Raw genomic sequence first — 16653 nt, forward strand, 5'->3', positions numbered from 1 at the left:
GCAAGGATGAAACTGCCTAACAGGAGGGTATAAATCTTCTCAGCTGTTTGACCTCGATTTTCCTAGTCATCCGTTCGAGTTTACAGAATTATCATTCTATTTCCATGATTCAGAGTTCACCCAAGTTTTTGCTCTAAATCAGAAGTCGAATCCCAACTGCAGCATTTTATTAAACATAAGCCCTAGATTTATTGCCCATATGGTGCGTAGTGTGGAAATGGACTCAAATGAGTGCAGAAATTTAAAATGTTGTTTTGTTCTTTAGTATGAAACAATCAGAATGGAGAAAGACCCATTGAAATCACTTAGAATGTACGCGTTGCAACAGTTGCAACACATATTTCAATGGGTCTTTCTCCATTCTGATTGTTTCATACTAAAGAACAAAACAATATTTTCATTTTCATCAATTTGGAGCAAAAAACTTGGGTGAACTGTTGGAATCATGGAAATATAATGATTATTCTAATTCTATAGTTAGAATATAATAGTAGGCACTTTGAATACAGTGTTGTTTGACATGAGAATGAATGAAAATGCCAGGGAAGAGTTATTGTGACAGGGTAGGAACCAAATTGTTGTTAAGTGTTTCCAAGGGGACCCTATAATCTTCTGCTACATTGAATGTTTTCTCGTAGCTAATATATTCATGCATCATGTATTCCGATTTGATTTAGAAGATACTGTTGCACAAACATGCTGATTTAGGTCAACACCACCACTGGCATTTTCAGGCTGTATTAGCAAGCTACGTTTGCTCTCAGTACATTTATTAGCTAGCTAGCTATTAGCATTAGCGGCTAACAATTAACGTCTCAAAATATTTAGGGCAATTTGCTAAGACAGACTAGCTGTTTGCTGATGTAAGAAACACAAACTAAGTGTCATTATAGAACGCTAGTGGATTTATATTAAGAAGCTAAATAAAAACAGCATTGTTGTAATGGGTTCTGACTTCTAAATTTAAAATATGAAATATCCTTGTTCATGGTACTGAGGGAGAGAGGGGAACGTTTACATTCTGTCAGAACATGTTATTCTTAGACATCAGGTATCCTATGGAAAGGAGAAGGGTACAGTCTGATACAAGTCAACATGACAGCTGTGAGTTGGGGAGAAGCGAGGAATTTGGGCTGAGGTCAGGTCAGCGATAGAGCTATTGTTCTGTTTGGAGCCTGTTTCTGGGCGAAAGATTCATGTTTTGTGTGTGTGTGACCAGTACGACCATACATCATTTGGGCCGACAGTCAAAGGTGCTTGCTTGCCCAACTTGGGGGAACCGTTGAGCTACCGTTAGAGGAACCATGTCTGGAGTGACTTCCTGTCATTTTGCCCCCCATTAGCCTCACTCAGTTGCGACAGACTGAGGTAACCATTTCACCCAGCATATAATTGCCAGCTTAGGATAGAAAACACTCTAAAGTTTCCAAAACTGTACAAATATTGTCTGTGAGTATAACAGAACTGATGTTGCAGGCGAAAGCCTGAGAAAAATCCAATCCGGAAGTGACTCATCTTTTGAAAGCTCTGCGTTCCAATGCGTCCCTATTGAGCAGTGAATGGGCTATCAACCAGATTTCTTTTTCTCCGTATTCCCCAAGGTGTCTACAGCATTGTGACGCAGTTTTACGCATTTATGTTGAAGAATACCCGTAAGCGGCCACATTGCACAACTGGTAACCTAATGGCTCCCAGAGTGATTCTCGCGTAAAATACAGAGGCAGCCATTATTCCAATCGGTCCTACTGAAAAACCAATTGTCCTGGTGGATATATTATCGAATAGATATTTGAAAAACACCTTGAGGATTGATTATAAACAACGTTTGCCATGTTTCTGTCGATATTATGAAGTTAATTTGGAATATTTTTCGGCGTTTTCGTGACTGCAATTTCCAGGCGATTTCTCAGCCAAACGTGAAGAACAAACGGAGCTATTTCGCCAACAAAAATTATATTTTTGGAAAAAAGGAACATTGGCTATCTAACTGGGAGTCTCGTGAGTGAAAACATCCGAAGCTCATCAAAGGTACACGATTTCATTTGATTGCTTTTCTGATTTCCGTGACCAAGTTACCTGCTGCTAGCTGGACAAAATGCTATGCTAGGCTATCGATAAACTTACACAAATGCTTGTCTAGCTTTGGCTGTAAAGTATATTTTGAAAATCTGAGATGACAGGGTGATTAACAAAAGGCTAAGCTAGGAATATTTATGTCTGTCGCGTTATGCTAATTAGTGTCAGTCGATGATTACGCTCCCGGACCCGGGAGTCACTAGAGGTTGACAAAGATGATTGTTTGAAGAAATGACAAAGTCTCTCACACTTGATTAGAATATTCCACCACACCGGGCCGTGCATCAATACCATTATATCGTAAAATACGGTATACCGCCCAACCCTAAGACACAACACAAACATACATACATACACACTCACACACTTTTACACTCATAATTTGCTGCTGCTACTGTTTCCATTTTACTCTTATTATCTATCTGAATGCCTAGTCACTACCTTGCCTTCATGTGCATATCTACCTCAAGTATCTCTGCACATTGATCTGGTACTGGTACTTCCTCCATTCCTCTGTATTTTATTCCTCGTGTTAGTTACTATTTTATTTTGTAACCTCTGCATCGTTGGGAAAGGTTCGTAAGCAAGCATTTCACTGTAAAGTCTACACCAGCTGTATTCGCCACGTGATAAATAACATTTGATTTGAATCCATACTTTTCCTGTCTGTGGGACGGCGTTCTTCATGATGCGAGCCACGTTAGCGATGGGGAGGTAGATGTCCTGCTCACGGAAGTTTTCCTTGCTGCCGTTGCCTTCCTCATGGTCATGCAGGCTCTCATCCCCATCATCTGTCAGGGAGAGGGGCATGTTAGATCCCTATTCAACACCACATTGTGCCTATACAAATCTTCTCTACTTGCATCTCGATAAAATCTACATGTGACTTGGTTCATGTCAAGCCTGATAATTTATGATTACTACAGTATGTAAGCCTGGTTATTTGTAAAGCATCTTTGGGCTTGTGAAAGGTGATAGTGCCATGTCAGTATCTTTATGTTTATATAGGGGTGCTCTGATTGTGTCCAGCATCATTGGGCACCCAAGTTATTATGACCAAGGGATTGTGGATGTCAGAAAAGAGGATGTTGCTGATTAGGGGTGCTTAGTCTGTGAGGTGAGTTCCACCACCTACCGTCCTGTGATTGAAGAACGTAGTGGCTTCCTGCCATGTACTCCCCTGACATTCCCAACTGAGAGGCGTCGGTGGTTGAACTGTCGCCATCCATCTGTAAACAGACAGAAGTTATAACTTATATATATATATATATATATAATTAACTACAAGTATTGGGAACTTTTCAGTACATGTGTGACATCTTAGAGTAGTAAGAATAAGTGCCCTCTGTGTGTGTGTGTGTGTGTGTGTGTCTAGGTCATTAGACACCATTAGACATGCACCTGTCTTGGGAGTCTGCATGTCTGTTTATTTTAAAACCATTGCTATGGCCTAATGTTTACGGTCGCTGTGGTTACGCCACCAATGGAATCTATGACCTAATGTGAAACCAAGGCAAGAAGATAATGGTGGCTAAATGCCAGAGGGGATGAATCATTAACATGAAGAGGAGTTACTATGTGTGTGACGTAAGGATGAAAACTGTATAAAACTTGTGTGCCAAGGCTGGAAAGGCAGTTGCTTCATGAACCAGCTCGGCTTGTGTTACTTTGTAATAAAGTCTATTTGAACTCACTGGCTCTGGTATTTGAGAAATATTATTGACTGAATATTTCCACTACACATGCCATATCCACTGCCATTGAGGCTGCGAGCTCTGTCTCTGCGCCACACTCCAGCACAGTAGCTTGCAGTAATGCACCAATGCCAACCACCAAAGGGAGCTTCTAACTAGCGAGGCTAGGGGACACCGGTACAGTGTCTTTCGCCCCCACCTGCTAAGCACTGCTTTCCCGCAGTTCTGTTAACGTTACGATGTGGGAAGTAACTAGCTAATGTCGACAACTCAACTCCCGCATGGCACTACCGGGTTGTGATTACCCTCGTCGTAATGTTAAAATAACTGTGGCAAAGGACAGTGTGTGCAAGTGTCCTAGCTCGATAACAGCCTCAATAGCAGTGGGCGTGACATGTAGTAAGTGACACATAGTGGGCACAGCATGTAGAAAACACGGTCTGCAGATAGACCCTAATCCATTCATGGGAAATACAACAATATGGGTTGACTGTGTATTCTAACCGGTTTCTGTTTTAGCTACATTAACCAATCACTGGCTGGATGAACTATCCAAATAGCCAATCAAAAACTGAAAGCACATGTTATAGTCGCCTGGGAAGCATTTTTTTTCAGACGAAGAGGACATCTTGCGGTTGTTAGCTGGCATGAAACAAGTGGTCTTGAGCAGAATGGTGCTACATGGGAATCATGGAACAAGATCAGGAATATTGGGGCATGGACACAGAAACATGAATTTCTGAGGAGGAATGGAGGTATAAAAAGAGGAAGAGAAAGAAGAAAGCAGAGGTTGGATTTGAATCTGAGGAAGACGGCGATAACAATGAATGGGCTGTCGAAGAAGAGTGGTGTTGTGAAGTGCAAACAGAATGAGCCGTGTGCCAGACCGAGTTCTGTAGGGGCAATAGAAGTGCATGAGGTTAAGTTAAGTGAGGTGGAAGGTGTTCTGAAGGGCTTGGAACCCGAGCTTAGCATCGTTGGACATGATAAAGAAGAATCTGGTCCAGTAGGAGTGAGGTTTTTGGAGAAAGTGGACCTTTCCCTTGGGCTGATCCATGTGGCTTCAGGGTGGGTGAGAAACTAGTTTTGTGCAGTTGAATCAGTGAACGTAAACTGTAGTGGACTTGTGATATTTGTTTGTTTCTTCTAATCAGAGGGAGCAGGCGCTCCGTGTCACACAACTTGGGTCAAGATCTGTTTCTTACTTTGATCTTAGGAACAGGGTATCGGAAGCAGGGATTACTGGGGTAGTATTAAGTGTGAAGGTGGAGCAATTGAAGTACAAGATCCTTGGAATTTACCCACTGTTTGGTGCGATGCCCGCGCTGTTTGGTGCGACGCAAGGGTGGTGAAACAGAGGAGCCACCGGCAGTCCTTATGAGGTGTCAGAGTCTCTACCTGACAAAGTCATGTTAGGATATCTGTTATCCTGTTAGAGCTTTTGTGCCGAATCTACTGAGCTGTTTCAGGTGCAACGTTTATGGTCATGTAGCAGCAGTTTGTAGGATGGAATTTCCAAAATGTGGGAAGTGTGCAGGAAGGCATGGGATAGAGGATTGTGTAGTTTCGATGGATGAAGTTGTGTGTGTCAACTGTAGGGGGTGCCCATGTTGCTGGGGATCTTAAGTGTCCGGTGCGAGACAGACAGGTTGAGGTGGCTAGAGTCAGAGTAGTGTAGAAGGTGTCATATGCTGAGGCAGTGAAGAAATTAAAGGATGGGTCAAGGGTGCAAGTAGATTTGTGCCAGCACAAAGGGATAGGCCAACGAGTGATTTATTCTTCAGTAAGTTTGGCTTCTTATCGTTCATAGCAATGGCTTATGAATTGTACCGCAGCAATGGAACTTAAATCACAGAAAATAGAGGTGGTGACAGCTGCAGATAAGTATTAGGTACAGTACCAGTCAAAAGTTAGGAAACACCAACTAAACACCACATCATGGGTTGTTCTTTACTTTTACTATTTTCTACATTGTAGAATAATAGTGAAGACATCCAAACTATGAAATAACACATATAGTAGTACATCATGTAGTAACCAAAAAAAGTGTTAAATAAAAATGTATTTTATATTTGAGTTTCTTCAAAGTAGCCACCCTTTGCCTTGAAAGCTTTGCACACTTGTGGCATTCTCTCAACCTTCATGAGGTAGTCACCTGGAATGCATTTCAATTACCAGGTGTGCCTTGTTAAAAGTTAGTGGAATTTCTTTCCTTCTTAATGCGTTTGAGCCAATCAGTTCTGTTGTAACAAGATAGGGGTGGTATACCGAACATAGCCCTATTTGGTAAAAGACCAAGTCCATATTATGGCAAGAACAGCTCAAATAAGAAAAGAAAAATGACAGTCCATCAGTACATTAAAACGAAGTTCAGTCAATACGGAAAACGTCAAGAACGTTTCTTCAAGTGCAGTCGCAAAAAACATCAAGTGCTATGATGAAACTGGCTCATGAGTACTGCCACAGGAAAGGAAGACCCAGAGTTACCTCTGCTGCAGAGGATAAGTTCATTCGAGTTACCAGCCTCAGAAATCACAGCCCAAATAAATGCTTCAGTGTTCAAGTAACAGTCACATCTCAACATCAACTGTTCAGAAGAGACTGCGTGAATCAGGCCTTCATGGTCAAATTGGTGCAAAGAAACCACTATTAAAAAGGACACCACTTGCTTGGGCCAAGGAACACGATCAATGGACCTTAGACCGGTGGAAATCTGTCCTTTGGTCTGATTGAGACCAGATTTGCAATTTTTGGTTCCAACTGCCATGTCTTTGTGAGAAGTAGAGTAGATGAACGGATGATCTCGGCATGTGTGGTTCCCACCGTGAAGCATGGAGGAGGTGGTGTGATGGTGCTTTGCTGGTGACACGGTCAGTCATTTATTTAGAATTCAAGGCACACTTAACCAGCATGAATATCACAGCATTCTCCAGTGATACACCATCCCAGCTGGTTTGCGTTTACTGGGACTATAATTTGTTTTTCAACAGGACAATGACCCAACAAACCTTCCGGCTGTGTAAAGGCTATTTGACCAAGGAATGATGGTGCGCTGCATCAGATGACTTGGCCTCCATAATCCCCCAACCTCAACCCAATTGAGATGGTTTGGGATGTGTTAGACCACAAAGTGAAGGAAAAGCAGTCAACAAGTGCTCGGAACTCCTTCAAGACTGTTGGAAAAGCATTCCTCATGAAGCTGGTTGAGAGAATGCCAAGAGTGTGCAAAGCTGCCATCAAGGCAAATGGTGGCTACTTTGAAAAATCTCAAATATAAAATATATTTTGATTTGTTTAACACTTTTTTGGTTACTACATGATTCCATGTGTTATTTCATAGCTTTGATTGTCTTCACTATTATTATACAATGTATAAAATAGTTTTTTTTTTAATAAAGAAAAACCCTGAGAATGAGTAGGTGTGTCCAAACTTTTGACTGGTACTGTTTATGGGATTTGACTTCAGAAGAGTTACAGGGTAGGGTGTGTTGAGTGGTGGTGTCTCCTCCTCCCAGGCTGTTTGCATAGTGCTAGAATGGGGTATTGGATTTTTAATCCCCCTTCCTTTTTATATCACAAATGTAACGTGATTGAACACACACTACAGTACAGTAGGTGGCTGCATGCACAAACAAAATGTGTGAACGCAATGATACCAAAGAAGAAAGCATAGGTTGTTGTAGCCAAAGATTTGTATAATTATACCAAGATAGACCACAGCCTGTCGTTTGAAATGGACAGTCAGTGGACAGAACAAGCAAGGTGGGCAGAGTCAAGCACGAGCTAGCGAGATACTATTGGCGCATTCTTGCGAATATTTGCATATTTGCCTTAGGGAATGCATGTGAAATAACTCAATTTGTCTTTGCATTCCAAACAACGCAACTTTTTAAATATTTGAAAAGGGGTAGTCTACAAAACGTAGTTCATTCTAAGTAACATATTTTAGTTTTGCGTTAAGAAAACTGTATTGAGATCGAATGTTTAATCGATTAGAACATTAGCAGAATCTCCCACTGCCGGTGTTGTGACGAACCCCCCCCTCCCTCCCTCCCACATTTCGCTGATCTTTGTAGCAGAAAGCATTTTTTTTTTGCCTCCAGTTTTTAGTTTGGTTATTTGTTTCAAGTTTATGTGGTGGTTCTAGCTTGTATGGCGCCCTGAGCGAACCCCCCCCCTCCCTTCAGCGCGCACCCACACCCACACCCGGGGGCGCCCATGTGCGGGTGGGGCCCGGTAAATTGCCACCCTGGGCAGCTGCCCATGTCGCTCCAACCTAAATCTGCCACTGATTTTTATTAGTCTAGAATTAAATCTCTTTGCCAAAATGTGTCATCTCTCCCATGTCTTACTCGACTAGTATTTATGAAAGTGTAAGGATAATTATTCAGCCATTTATTGCTTGCCAACATTTTACTCCCTCTGTTTAATATAACACACGTACATGTATGATTCATTTCGGTTGCCTTTCCTGACGTGAAGTTTGTTCTATATATAAAGTATTTGACTCTAGCCACAAAATTAAGAAAATTAGAAGGGGGGTCTGGTAGGGTGGTGATTTTCGGCACAACACCGGCCACCCCCCCGCTACTGGAGTGGAAACACCAAGCGGATGCTTCACATTTATACATCCGGTGAAATATCTGTCTCATTCTATCTGTAAGCACCGCTGTCTAGTCGCGGCTAAAACAGAGTACATTCACATTAGCATGGAATGGAGAATCTAACATACAGTTGCATAAAATTACGATTTGTTACTAGTTCAGGCATGGATGGTCATGAATCTATAAGCCGCTTTTACTACCCAGCTAGAGTCTAGCTAACACTAGTTTTTCCAGAGCTCTGCAACATTCTCTTTGTTCCCGCGTTGACTGACAACTAGCCAGAGGGGAATACAATGGCTAACTGGTTGGCTAGTAGTAGCGAGTATAACGTTAACTGGCTTATGTCGACGAAGCGAACTTGCCAAAAACCCAGAGACGGCATTGAGGTCGAGGTAAATACGCGGAGACAGAACAGTTATCATTTATACTTAAGATAACATTAGATACCTAGCTAACGTTAGCTAGCATTGATAACAAGATACGCTAGCTAGATGGGAAGGAGAGCTAACGTTAATGTTAGCTCGTACTAGCCAACTCACATTCATACTAAATCAAAAAGCGCACCATTTAATGGCCATTGTTAAATCGATTAGTAACTCACGATTTGGAAAAATTCTTCATGTTTAAACAATATTCAAGATGTCCCGTCGACTTCACCTGTTCGACCACCATGCCTAACATAGCCAATTACCATAGCTACATTTGACAGATGATTTTAGGAATTGTCTGAGCTAGTCTTTGTTTGGAGGGCCTGTGCGTGAGAAACCATTTACTAGCGAGTCCTGTAATTTAACAACTCGCAGTCTTAATTTCTACTTTCCCGCTGCTAATTCCCATTCACACTACCATCAAATAAAAAGAAACAGTCAAATGCGGAGATTTCGATTCGAGGTAAAGCGAAATCGGATAGCAATCATTGGCCGGAGCCAGCCACAAACCTCCGATACAGCCCTGGTTGGTTAGCTTCTCTAAACGGCCGTGTGGTTGGACAGAAAATGGCTGCGAGAGAACCAGTCCCAGCGCGAAGCTCTGCGTCCCAAAATCTCTATCTCACTCTGCCGCTAGGGGAGCAATGTTTTCACTGTCCAATATACCTGTCTTCTACTACTGGTATCTGGAAATTAGGCTACTCGTCATATAGATGCAGAACAAGTTTTTTAATATTTTATTTTTATTCACTAGACGGTTTGTTGGACTCATTCTCAACTCACAAAACATATCACACATATAACCCTTAACAAAAAAAGACTGACTGTCATATTTTGGACAATCTTTTTTCATAAGGGAAGGAAGTAACTGCAATATTATTGTCTCACATTGTCAGAACTAGGGTATGGTAATTTAGGTCATTTATTCACTTTTAAAAAATGTATACATATATGGTATTTATATATATATATATATATGTGTGTCAATGAGTTTATAGGGGATAGAACATATGGTTCAAGAGAAAATAGCATCTAATCAACAATGGAATTATTTTCAGTTAACTGCAACTCTTCCAACTATTCACTTTTTTTCATAACTGCCACCAGTTTGGTGCCAAAACATTTAAAACAAAGACATTTAGACATAGTAAAATAAATACGTGTGTAAAAAAAGAGATATTTCATGCTGAAACTTGAGGCCTCATATTAAACACCAATGTTTTTTATTTAACTAGGCAAGTCAGTTAAGAACAATTTCTTATTTTTAATGACAGCCTAGGAACAGTGGGTTAACTGCCTGTTCAGGGGCAGAACGACAGATTTTTACCTTGTCTGCTCTGGGATATGAACTTGCAACCTTTCGGTTACTAGTCCAACACTCTAACCACTAGGCTAAGTTGATGGTTTTTATTTAGGATAATGTTTTACAGCTTGGTCAGTAAATGTTTTATTTTAAAATCATCTTCTTTCATTATTTTATATATTTTACATGTGAGAAGGCCACAGGGCCAGAAATAATTACAGACCTTTGATAATCTGCAGTACCCAAAAAGACCACTCGATGCCATTTTATAAAATAATACAAATATACATGTGTACAAAACATTAGGAATGCCTGTTTTACCATGACGTAGACTGACCAGGTGAAAGCAATGATTCCTTAAGATAACAATAGCGAGGCTATATACAGGGGTTACTGGTTAATTGATGTATTTGATGTAATATGTACATGTAGGTAGAGTTATTAAAGTGACTATGTATAGATAATAACAGAGAGTAGCAGCAGCGTAGAACGGGGGGCAATGCAAATAGTCTGGGTAGCCATTTGATTAGATGTTCAGGAGTCTTATGGCTTGGGGGTAGAAGCTGTTTAGAAGCCTCTTGGATCTAGACTTGGTGCTCCAGTACTGCTTGCCGTGCGGTAGCAGAGAGAGCAGTCTATGACTAGGGTAGCTGGAGTCTTAGACAATTTTTAGGGCCTTCCTCTGACACCGCCTGGTATAGAGGCCCTGGATGGCAAGAAGCCACCCAGGAGCCAATCAACAGCCTGATCAACTCTATACAAAGGAGATGTCACACTGCATGAGGCAAATGGTGATCACTCCAGATACAGATACCTGTGACCAGAAGCACATCTGTATTCCCAGTCGTGAAATCCATAGATTAGGACCTAATGAATTTATTTAAATTGACTTATTTCCTTATATGAACTAACTCAGTAAAATCTTTTAAATTTGCATTGTATGTTGCGTTTATATTTTTGTTCAGTATTTGAAGTTTACCAGTTGTCTGTGCAGTTGGTCCTTCAGCCAGTCGAAACAAAGAGACAAAATCTCCACAAAAAAGTATTGTTTATCTGACTTTTTAGAGCGCCTGTACTGCCGTTTAAATTTATATAACCTGGCACATGAGAAAAACCATGTAAACACCTGCAGACTTCAGTTACTTTCGTCATGTGCACGAGCAAACAAATCTTGATTGTTAATGGCAGAGAACTGCATTATGAAGTCGGATTAATAACACTCTCCTGTGGATATTGTCTCAAATTTCAACCAACTGGGACCAACACCACAAAGCAATCGTCTGAATAAATTCAAATAAATGTATTAAACATTTGACTTGTAAAGGGAATGTTTAGAATTTCTCAACTGTGTGTGGAGTTGCTTACATAATTTGAAGGCATTGCTACGTTTCGTGCCTACTTTTACCCAGGCAGAATCAAAGGAGAATAGTATAAGATGAAGCACCCAGGGTGTCAGTCTCCAGTGGGAATCTGCTCCCCTATGAGCCAGAGCAGGAAGAAGGCCGTGCCCAATAGATCCCCAGAGCGGTGAGGTAGGGGATGGAGTAACTGTCTGGGTCCTTGCCCGTCCACCACAGGCAATGGACCATCCGGTTAGCAAGACAGCAGAGTGAAGAGAACACAGAGGAAGATATACGGAAGGGGGGAAAAGAGTGAGTCAGCCTTTTATTATCGTATACACTGACTATACCAAACATTAACATCACCCCCCTTTTGCCCTCAGAACAGCCTCAGTTCGTCGGGGTATGGACTCTACAAGGTGTCAAAAGCGTTTCACAGGGATGCTGGTCCATGTTAACTCCAATGCTTCCCACAGTTGTGTCAAGTTGGCTAGATGTCCATTGGCTGGTGGACCATTCTTGACACACACGGGAAACTGTTGACCGTGAAAAACCCAGCATCATTGCAGTTCTTGACACACTCAAACCGGTGTGCCTGGCACCTACTACCATACCCTGTTCAAAGGCACTTCAATCTTTTGTCTTCGCCATTCACCCTCTGAACGGCACACATACACATTCCATGTCTCAAAAGGCTTAAAAATAATTTGTCCCTTCAACTACACTGATTTGGAGTGGATTTAACAAGTGACATCCATAAGGGCTCATACAGTAGCTTTCACCTGGTCAGTCTATGTCATGGAAAGAGCAGGTGTTCTTAATGTTTGGTATACTCCGTATCAGTGTTAATAAAGGAGCAGAGGAGAAATAACCCACTTATGACTACTGAGACACATGAATTAGCCTAACTGATCTCTCTTGTTTCATGGTTTACCTGTAGAAAAGCTGCAGCTAAGAATGTGATAGACAGGAGCAGCACCTGGGCAGAGCGATGATTGGCTCTTGTCAGGGAGGTATAGATAGTTAAACTGACAGGTAAAAGACACTGACAACAGAAGATTTAATTAATTTTGTTTTCACATGCATGTTAAAGGGATTGGTCATGTGTGTGTCATTACCTGAGCCACAAAAGGTCCTGCAGGTAGCAGCTCCTTCGATCCTCAGGCACCTGCCTGCAGATCAGTGGTGATACGACTGGACTAGTTGGCAACCAAGTTCCCCACAACAACCTAGATTGAGATGAGGAGGAGAGACACAATGATCATATGCATTATGACTTACCATTTTCTTGAAGGATCCTGAATGTATGCTCCTAAAAACCCAGCTCCCTGTCTTACTACTCATAACTGGCGTGTAGACTAACATTCCCGCCATGTTCGGCTCTTATACAGTTGTGTTCAGGATGCTCCGATGTTCCGATCTAGTATCATCCGATACTAGAGAAAAACAATTGAAGCATGGTATTTCCATGAAGTTCACAAGATTCGAATGCTGTGACTGGACTTCAGGGGCACGGAACAGGGTAGCAGACCTGCTGATGACCATGGCAGTGATGATTGGTTCCCAGCCTGTGTAGAGTAGGATGCAACTGTCTGGGTTTCTGAAGGAGACAACCACCCACAGATGGGTCAGGCAGAGGCAGATCAGACACACCAGGTACGCCATATAGGGATAATACTCTGTGGAGACAGAGAGGAGCAGACATACTTGCTAAACAAACACAGTTGATAGCCAGACAGACTAGTGTCAGAGCCATAAATGTAGCTATGACTCTCCAGTAAATGGGCCAGACTGCCCCCTAGTTACCTAAAACTCTCTCTTTCTCACTGCCCCTCTCAACTACCCCCCCCCTTCCTTCCTCTTCTCTATGCCTGCTGCTCTCTCCCCTCACCTATGCATTCATAGAGCCCCTGGCTGAGGCAGGCCAGGGTGATGAGGTCACCGAAGCTGGCAGCGGTGGGAGTGGCCACATTGTCTGGGTTGATGCATATCCTCTTGGAGCCGATGATCACTCCCACCACGATCATCCCTGGGAGGACACAGTCGAGTGTGGTTCAGTCAACTATTCAGAGTTGCATGGCTCTCCAACCAAGGTGCATGAATTGAGGAGCAAAGAGGTGCACACATGAAAGCAATGTGGTTACAGCTGGGAGAAGCAGCCGACTGGGGGAAGGCACAGGGGATGAAATAGCCTTCAGTGGCATTATTCACTTCTCCTTATATCCAGTGGTAAATTAAAATTACAAACCCGTAAACACAGATGGTGACGTTGAAATTGTTGAAATAGAGTTTATATGTGTCTGGTATCTGGACCAATCAAGAAGTAACCTAGGGGCGGCAGGTAGCCTAGTGGTTAGAGAATTTGGCCAGTAACTGAAAGGTTGCTGGATCGAATCCCTGAGCTGACAAGGTAAAAATCTGTTGTTCTGCTGCTGAGCAAGGCAGTTAACCCACTCCTCTGATTCAGATGGGTTGGGTTAAATGTGGAAAACACATCTCGGTTGAAGGCAATCAGTTATACAACTTTCCCTAACCAGCATTCAAAATATAAAACCACATGAATAATTGATTTGACTGTCCTTGATCACAAGCTCTACAGAGTCTGGTCGGTCTCTCAGATTTTAAGCATTGGTTTTATTTGAGTCATCAAATTATTTAGCAACCAAAAGGTCTCTAATATGGAAGAAACCTACAGTTTTAGTTGTATCCTGTGGTCTCTTTGCTGAATATTCTGTGTCCCATAGACAGAAAGAGCATGTAAGCTTTTGACTATGGTAAATGGTCATTAGTAATAATGATTCATGGATACACACGTGCCCCCGTGATAGAGAGAACGTGGTATGTAGAAAGACGCACCTTCCCTATAGCAACTGCAGTCTCACACTAAGATGCTAGTGAAGAGGGCCTTATTGCAGGGAGGAATTGGCATTCATGAACCTATGTCGGACAATGAGGTGATGTGAGGATAGGGATAAATGGTGTTTTTAATCTAGTGTTGGTGTTCGTCTGTTGCTGTAAATACCTAGCTAGCTGTTAGAGCTGTAATTTACAACCTGGGCCTCCCAAGGTCAGAATGGTACACTACATATGCACAAAAGTATATGGACACCCCTTCAAATGAGTGGATTTGGCTATTTCAGTCACACCCATTGCTGACAGGTGTATAAAACCGAGCACACAGCCATGCAATCTCCATAGACGAACATTGGCATTAGAATGGCCTTACTGAAGAGCTTAGTGACTTTCAATGTCGCACCGTCATAGGATGACGCACCGTCATAGGATTCCAACAAGTCAGTTCGTAAAATTTCTGCCCTGCTAGAGTTGCTCCGGTCAACTGTAAGTGCTGTCACTTTAAAGTGGAAACCTCTAGGAGCAACAACGGGTCAGCCGTTTAAGTGGTAGGCCACACAAGTTCATAGAACGGGACCGCGCGTGAAGCACGTAGTGCATAAAAAACGTCTATCCTCGGGTGCAACACTCACTACCGAGTTCCAGACTGCCACTGGAAGCAATGTCAGTACAAGAACTGTTCGTCTGGTGCTTCATGAAATGCGTGTCCATGGCCGAGCAGCCGCACACAAGCCTAAGATCACCATGCGCAATGCCAACACGTTCTCTGGAGTGATGAAAAACGCTTCACCATCTGAGGGTCCGACGGATGAATTTGGGTTTGGCAGATAACAGGAGAACGCTGCCTGCTCCAATGCATAGTGCCAGCTGTAAAGTTTGGTGGAGGAGGAATAATGGTCTGGGGCTGTTTGTCATGGTTCGGGCCAGGCCCCTTAGTTCCTGTGAAGGGAAATCTTAATGCTACAGCATACAATTACATTATAGATGATTCTGAGCATCCAACTTTGTGGCAACAGTTTGGGGAAGGCCCTTTCCTGTTTCAGCATGACAACGCCCCTGTGCACAAAGCGAGGTCCATACAGAAATGGTTTGTCGAGATCGGTGTGGAAGAACTTGACTGGCCAGCACAGAGCCCCAGCCTCAACCCAAACAAACACCTTTGGGATGAATTGGAATGCTGACTGCGAGCCAGGCCTCAGTGCCCGACATCACTAATGCTTTTGTGGCTGAATGGAAGCAAGTCCCTTCAGCAATGTTCCAATGTCTAGTGGAAAGCCTTCCCAGAAGAGTGGAGGCTGTTATTCCACAGCAACTGGCACCAGGATGAAGATCTCTGTGACTCTGGAACACCTCCCAATGCTGCCACAACAACACACCCACAGTTGAACACACCAACATAACATGCATTAGACCAGGGTTCTTCAACCCTGTTCCTGGAGAGCTACCCTCCTGTCACTCCAACTCCAGATGTAACTAACCTGATTCATATTTTAAACCAACTAATTATTAGAAATAGGTGCACTAGATTAGGGTTAGGGATTAGGGTTGGATTAGGGTTGGAATGAAAACCTACAGGATGGTGGCTCTCCAGCAAATGCGGGACTTCCATCGCCCAAAGCGCGGGATTTCTGCTATAAACAAAGAACAATGTCTTCTTTCTGTTTGTTAGCTTAGCTTCTAATGCAAAGCTAGCCATTCTTGTACAAGCATGTTCACTTCAAGCACAAAAAGGTCCCCTTCAATTTGGGACAGGGGGTTTACAACCAAAATTAAATTAATAATTCACCATACACACTCTGACCTTTTGTCAGATATACACAGGAGAAACTTTGTACATGTAGTGTGTATACTTTCCAAGTTACAGTATTTTTTTCATAACATTTTTAATGACATCACAAAATAACAAACAAAATTAAATTTGTGTTCTATAGAAAAATGGCATATATTATTATATATTATTATTATATATTAGATCGTCTCTGACCATTCCCCCTGTTCTACGTTAGAAATATTGTTCCAGTATTTGCTTTGAACTTATTAGAGTTTCGGCGGGAAAAGTCTCTTGAAACAAAGGTCATAGGAAAAAGACGTTTCGATACCTCTTGGTGCAGTATCTGACTCAAGCGGATATTGACATGCACAACTGGACATTTAATGGCAATTTATACTAGGATCACTTTAGGGTCTAAGCAAAATACCAGTCTTGGTAAAGTTGTAAATAGACCCTGAGGCCCCTTTGACTCTACAGCTACATGAATCACCAGTTTCTCACCAGAGCAACACACCACTAAGTAGTATGACATTAGACTAAATGTCATGATAGAGTAATTTAGCCAAGACCATGGACGTATGTAG

General features: G+C 42.3%; 1 protein-coding gene and 1 pseudogene across 2 annotated transcripts in view; both read right to left on the bottom strand.

Moving 5' to 3' along the window:
* The window catches only part of LOC118396500 (nuclear transcription factor Y subunit beta), a 40704-nt gene extending 31232 nt beyond the window's left edge, over positions 1-9472 (bottom strand). Inside the window, exons 1-3 of one of the 2 annotated variants that reach the window (XM_035790750.2) lie at positions 9313-9472; positions 3212-3305; positions 2734-2867 (exon numbers count right to left, since the gene is read on the bottom strand). In XM_035790750.2, coding sequence (XP_035646643.1) covers positions 2734-2867; positions 3212-3305 — 228 coding nt within the window. In that variant the 5' untranslated portion in view covers positions 9313-9472. Of the gene's footprint in view, positions 1-2733; positions 2868-3211; positions 3306-8975; positions 9237-9312 lie in introns of those variants that run through there. The other variant, XM_035790751.2, reaches the window with a different exon arrangement.
* A 1387-nt stretch (positions 9473-10859) lies between these two features.
* On the bottom strand, positions 10860-15009 carry LOC118396222 (solute carrier family 41 member 2-like; annotated as a pseudogene).
* Positions 15010-16653: the final 1644 nt, after the last annotated feature.

This window comes from Oncorhynchus keta, chromosome 17 (assembly GCF_023373465.1).
Source record: "Oncorhynchus keta strain PuntledgeMale-10-30-2019 chromosome 17, Oket_V2, whole genome shotgun sequence".
Taxonomy (NCBI): Eukaryota; Metazoa; Chordata; class Actinopteri; order Salmoniformes; family Salmonidae; genus Oncorhynchus; species Oncorhynchus keta.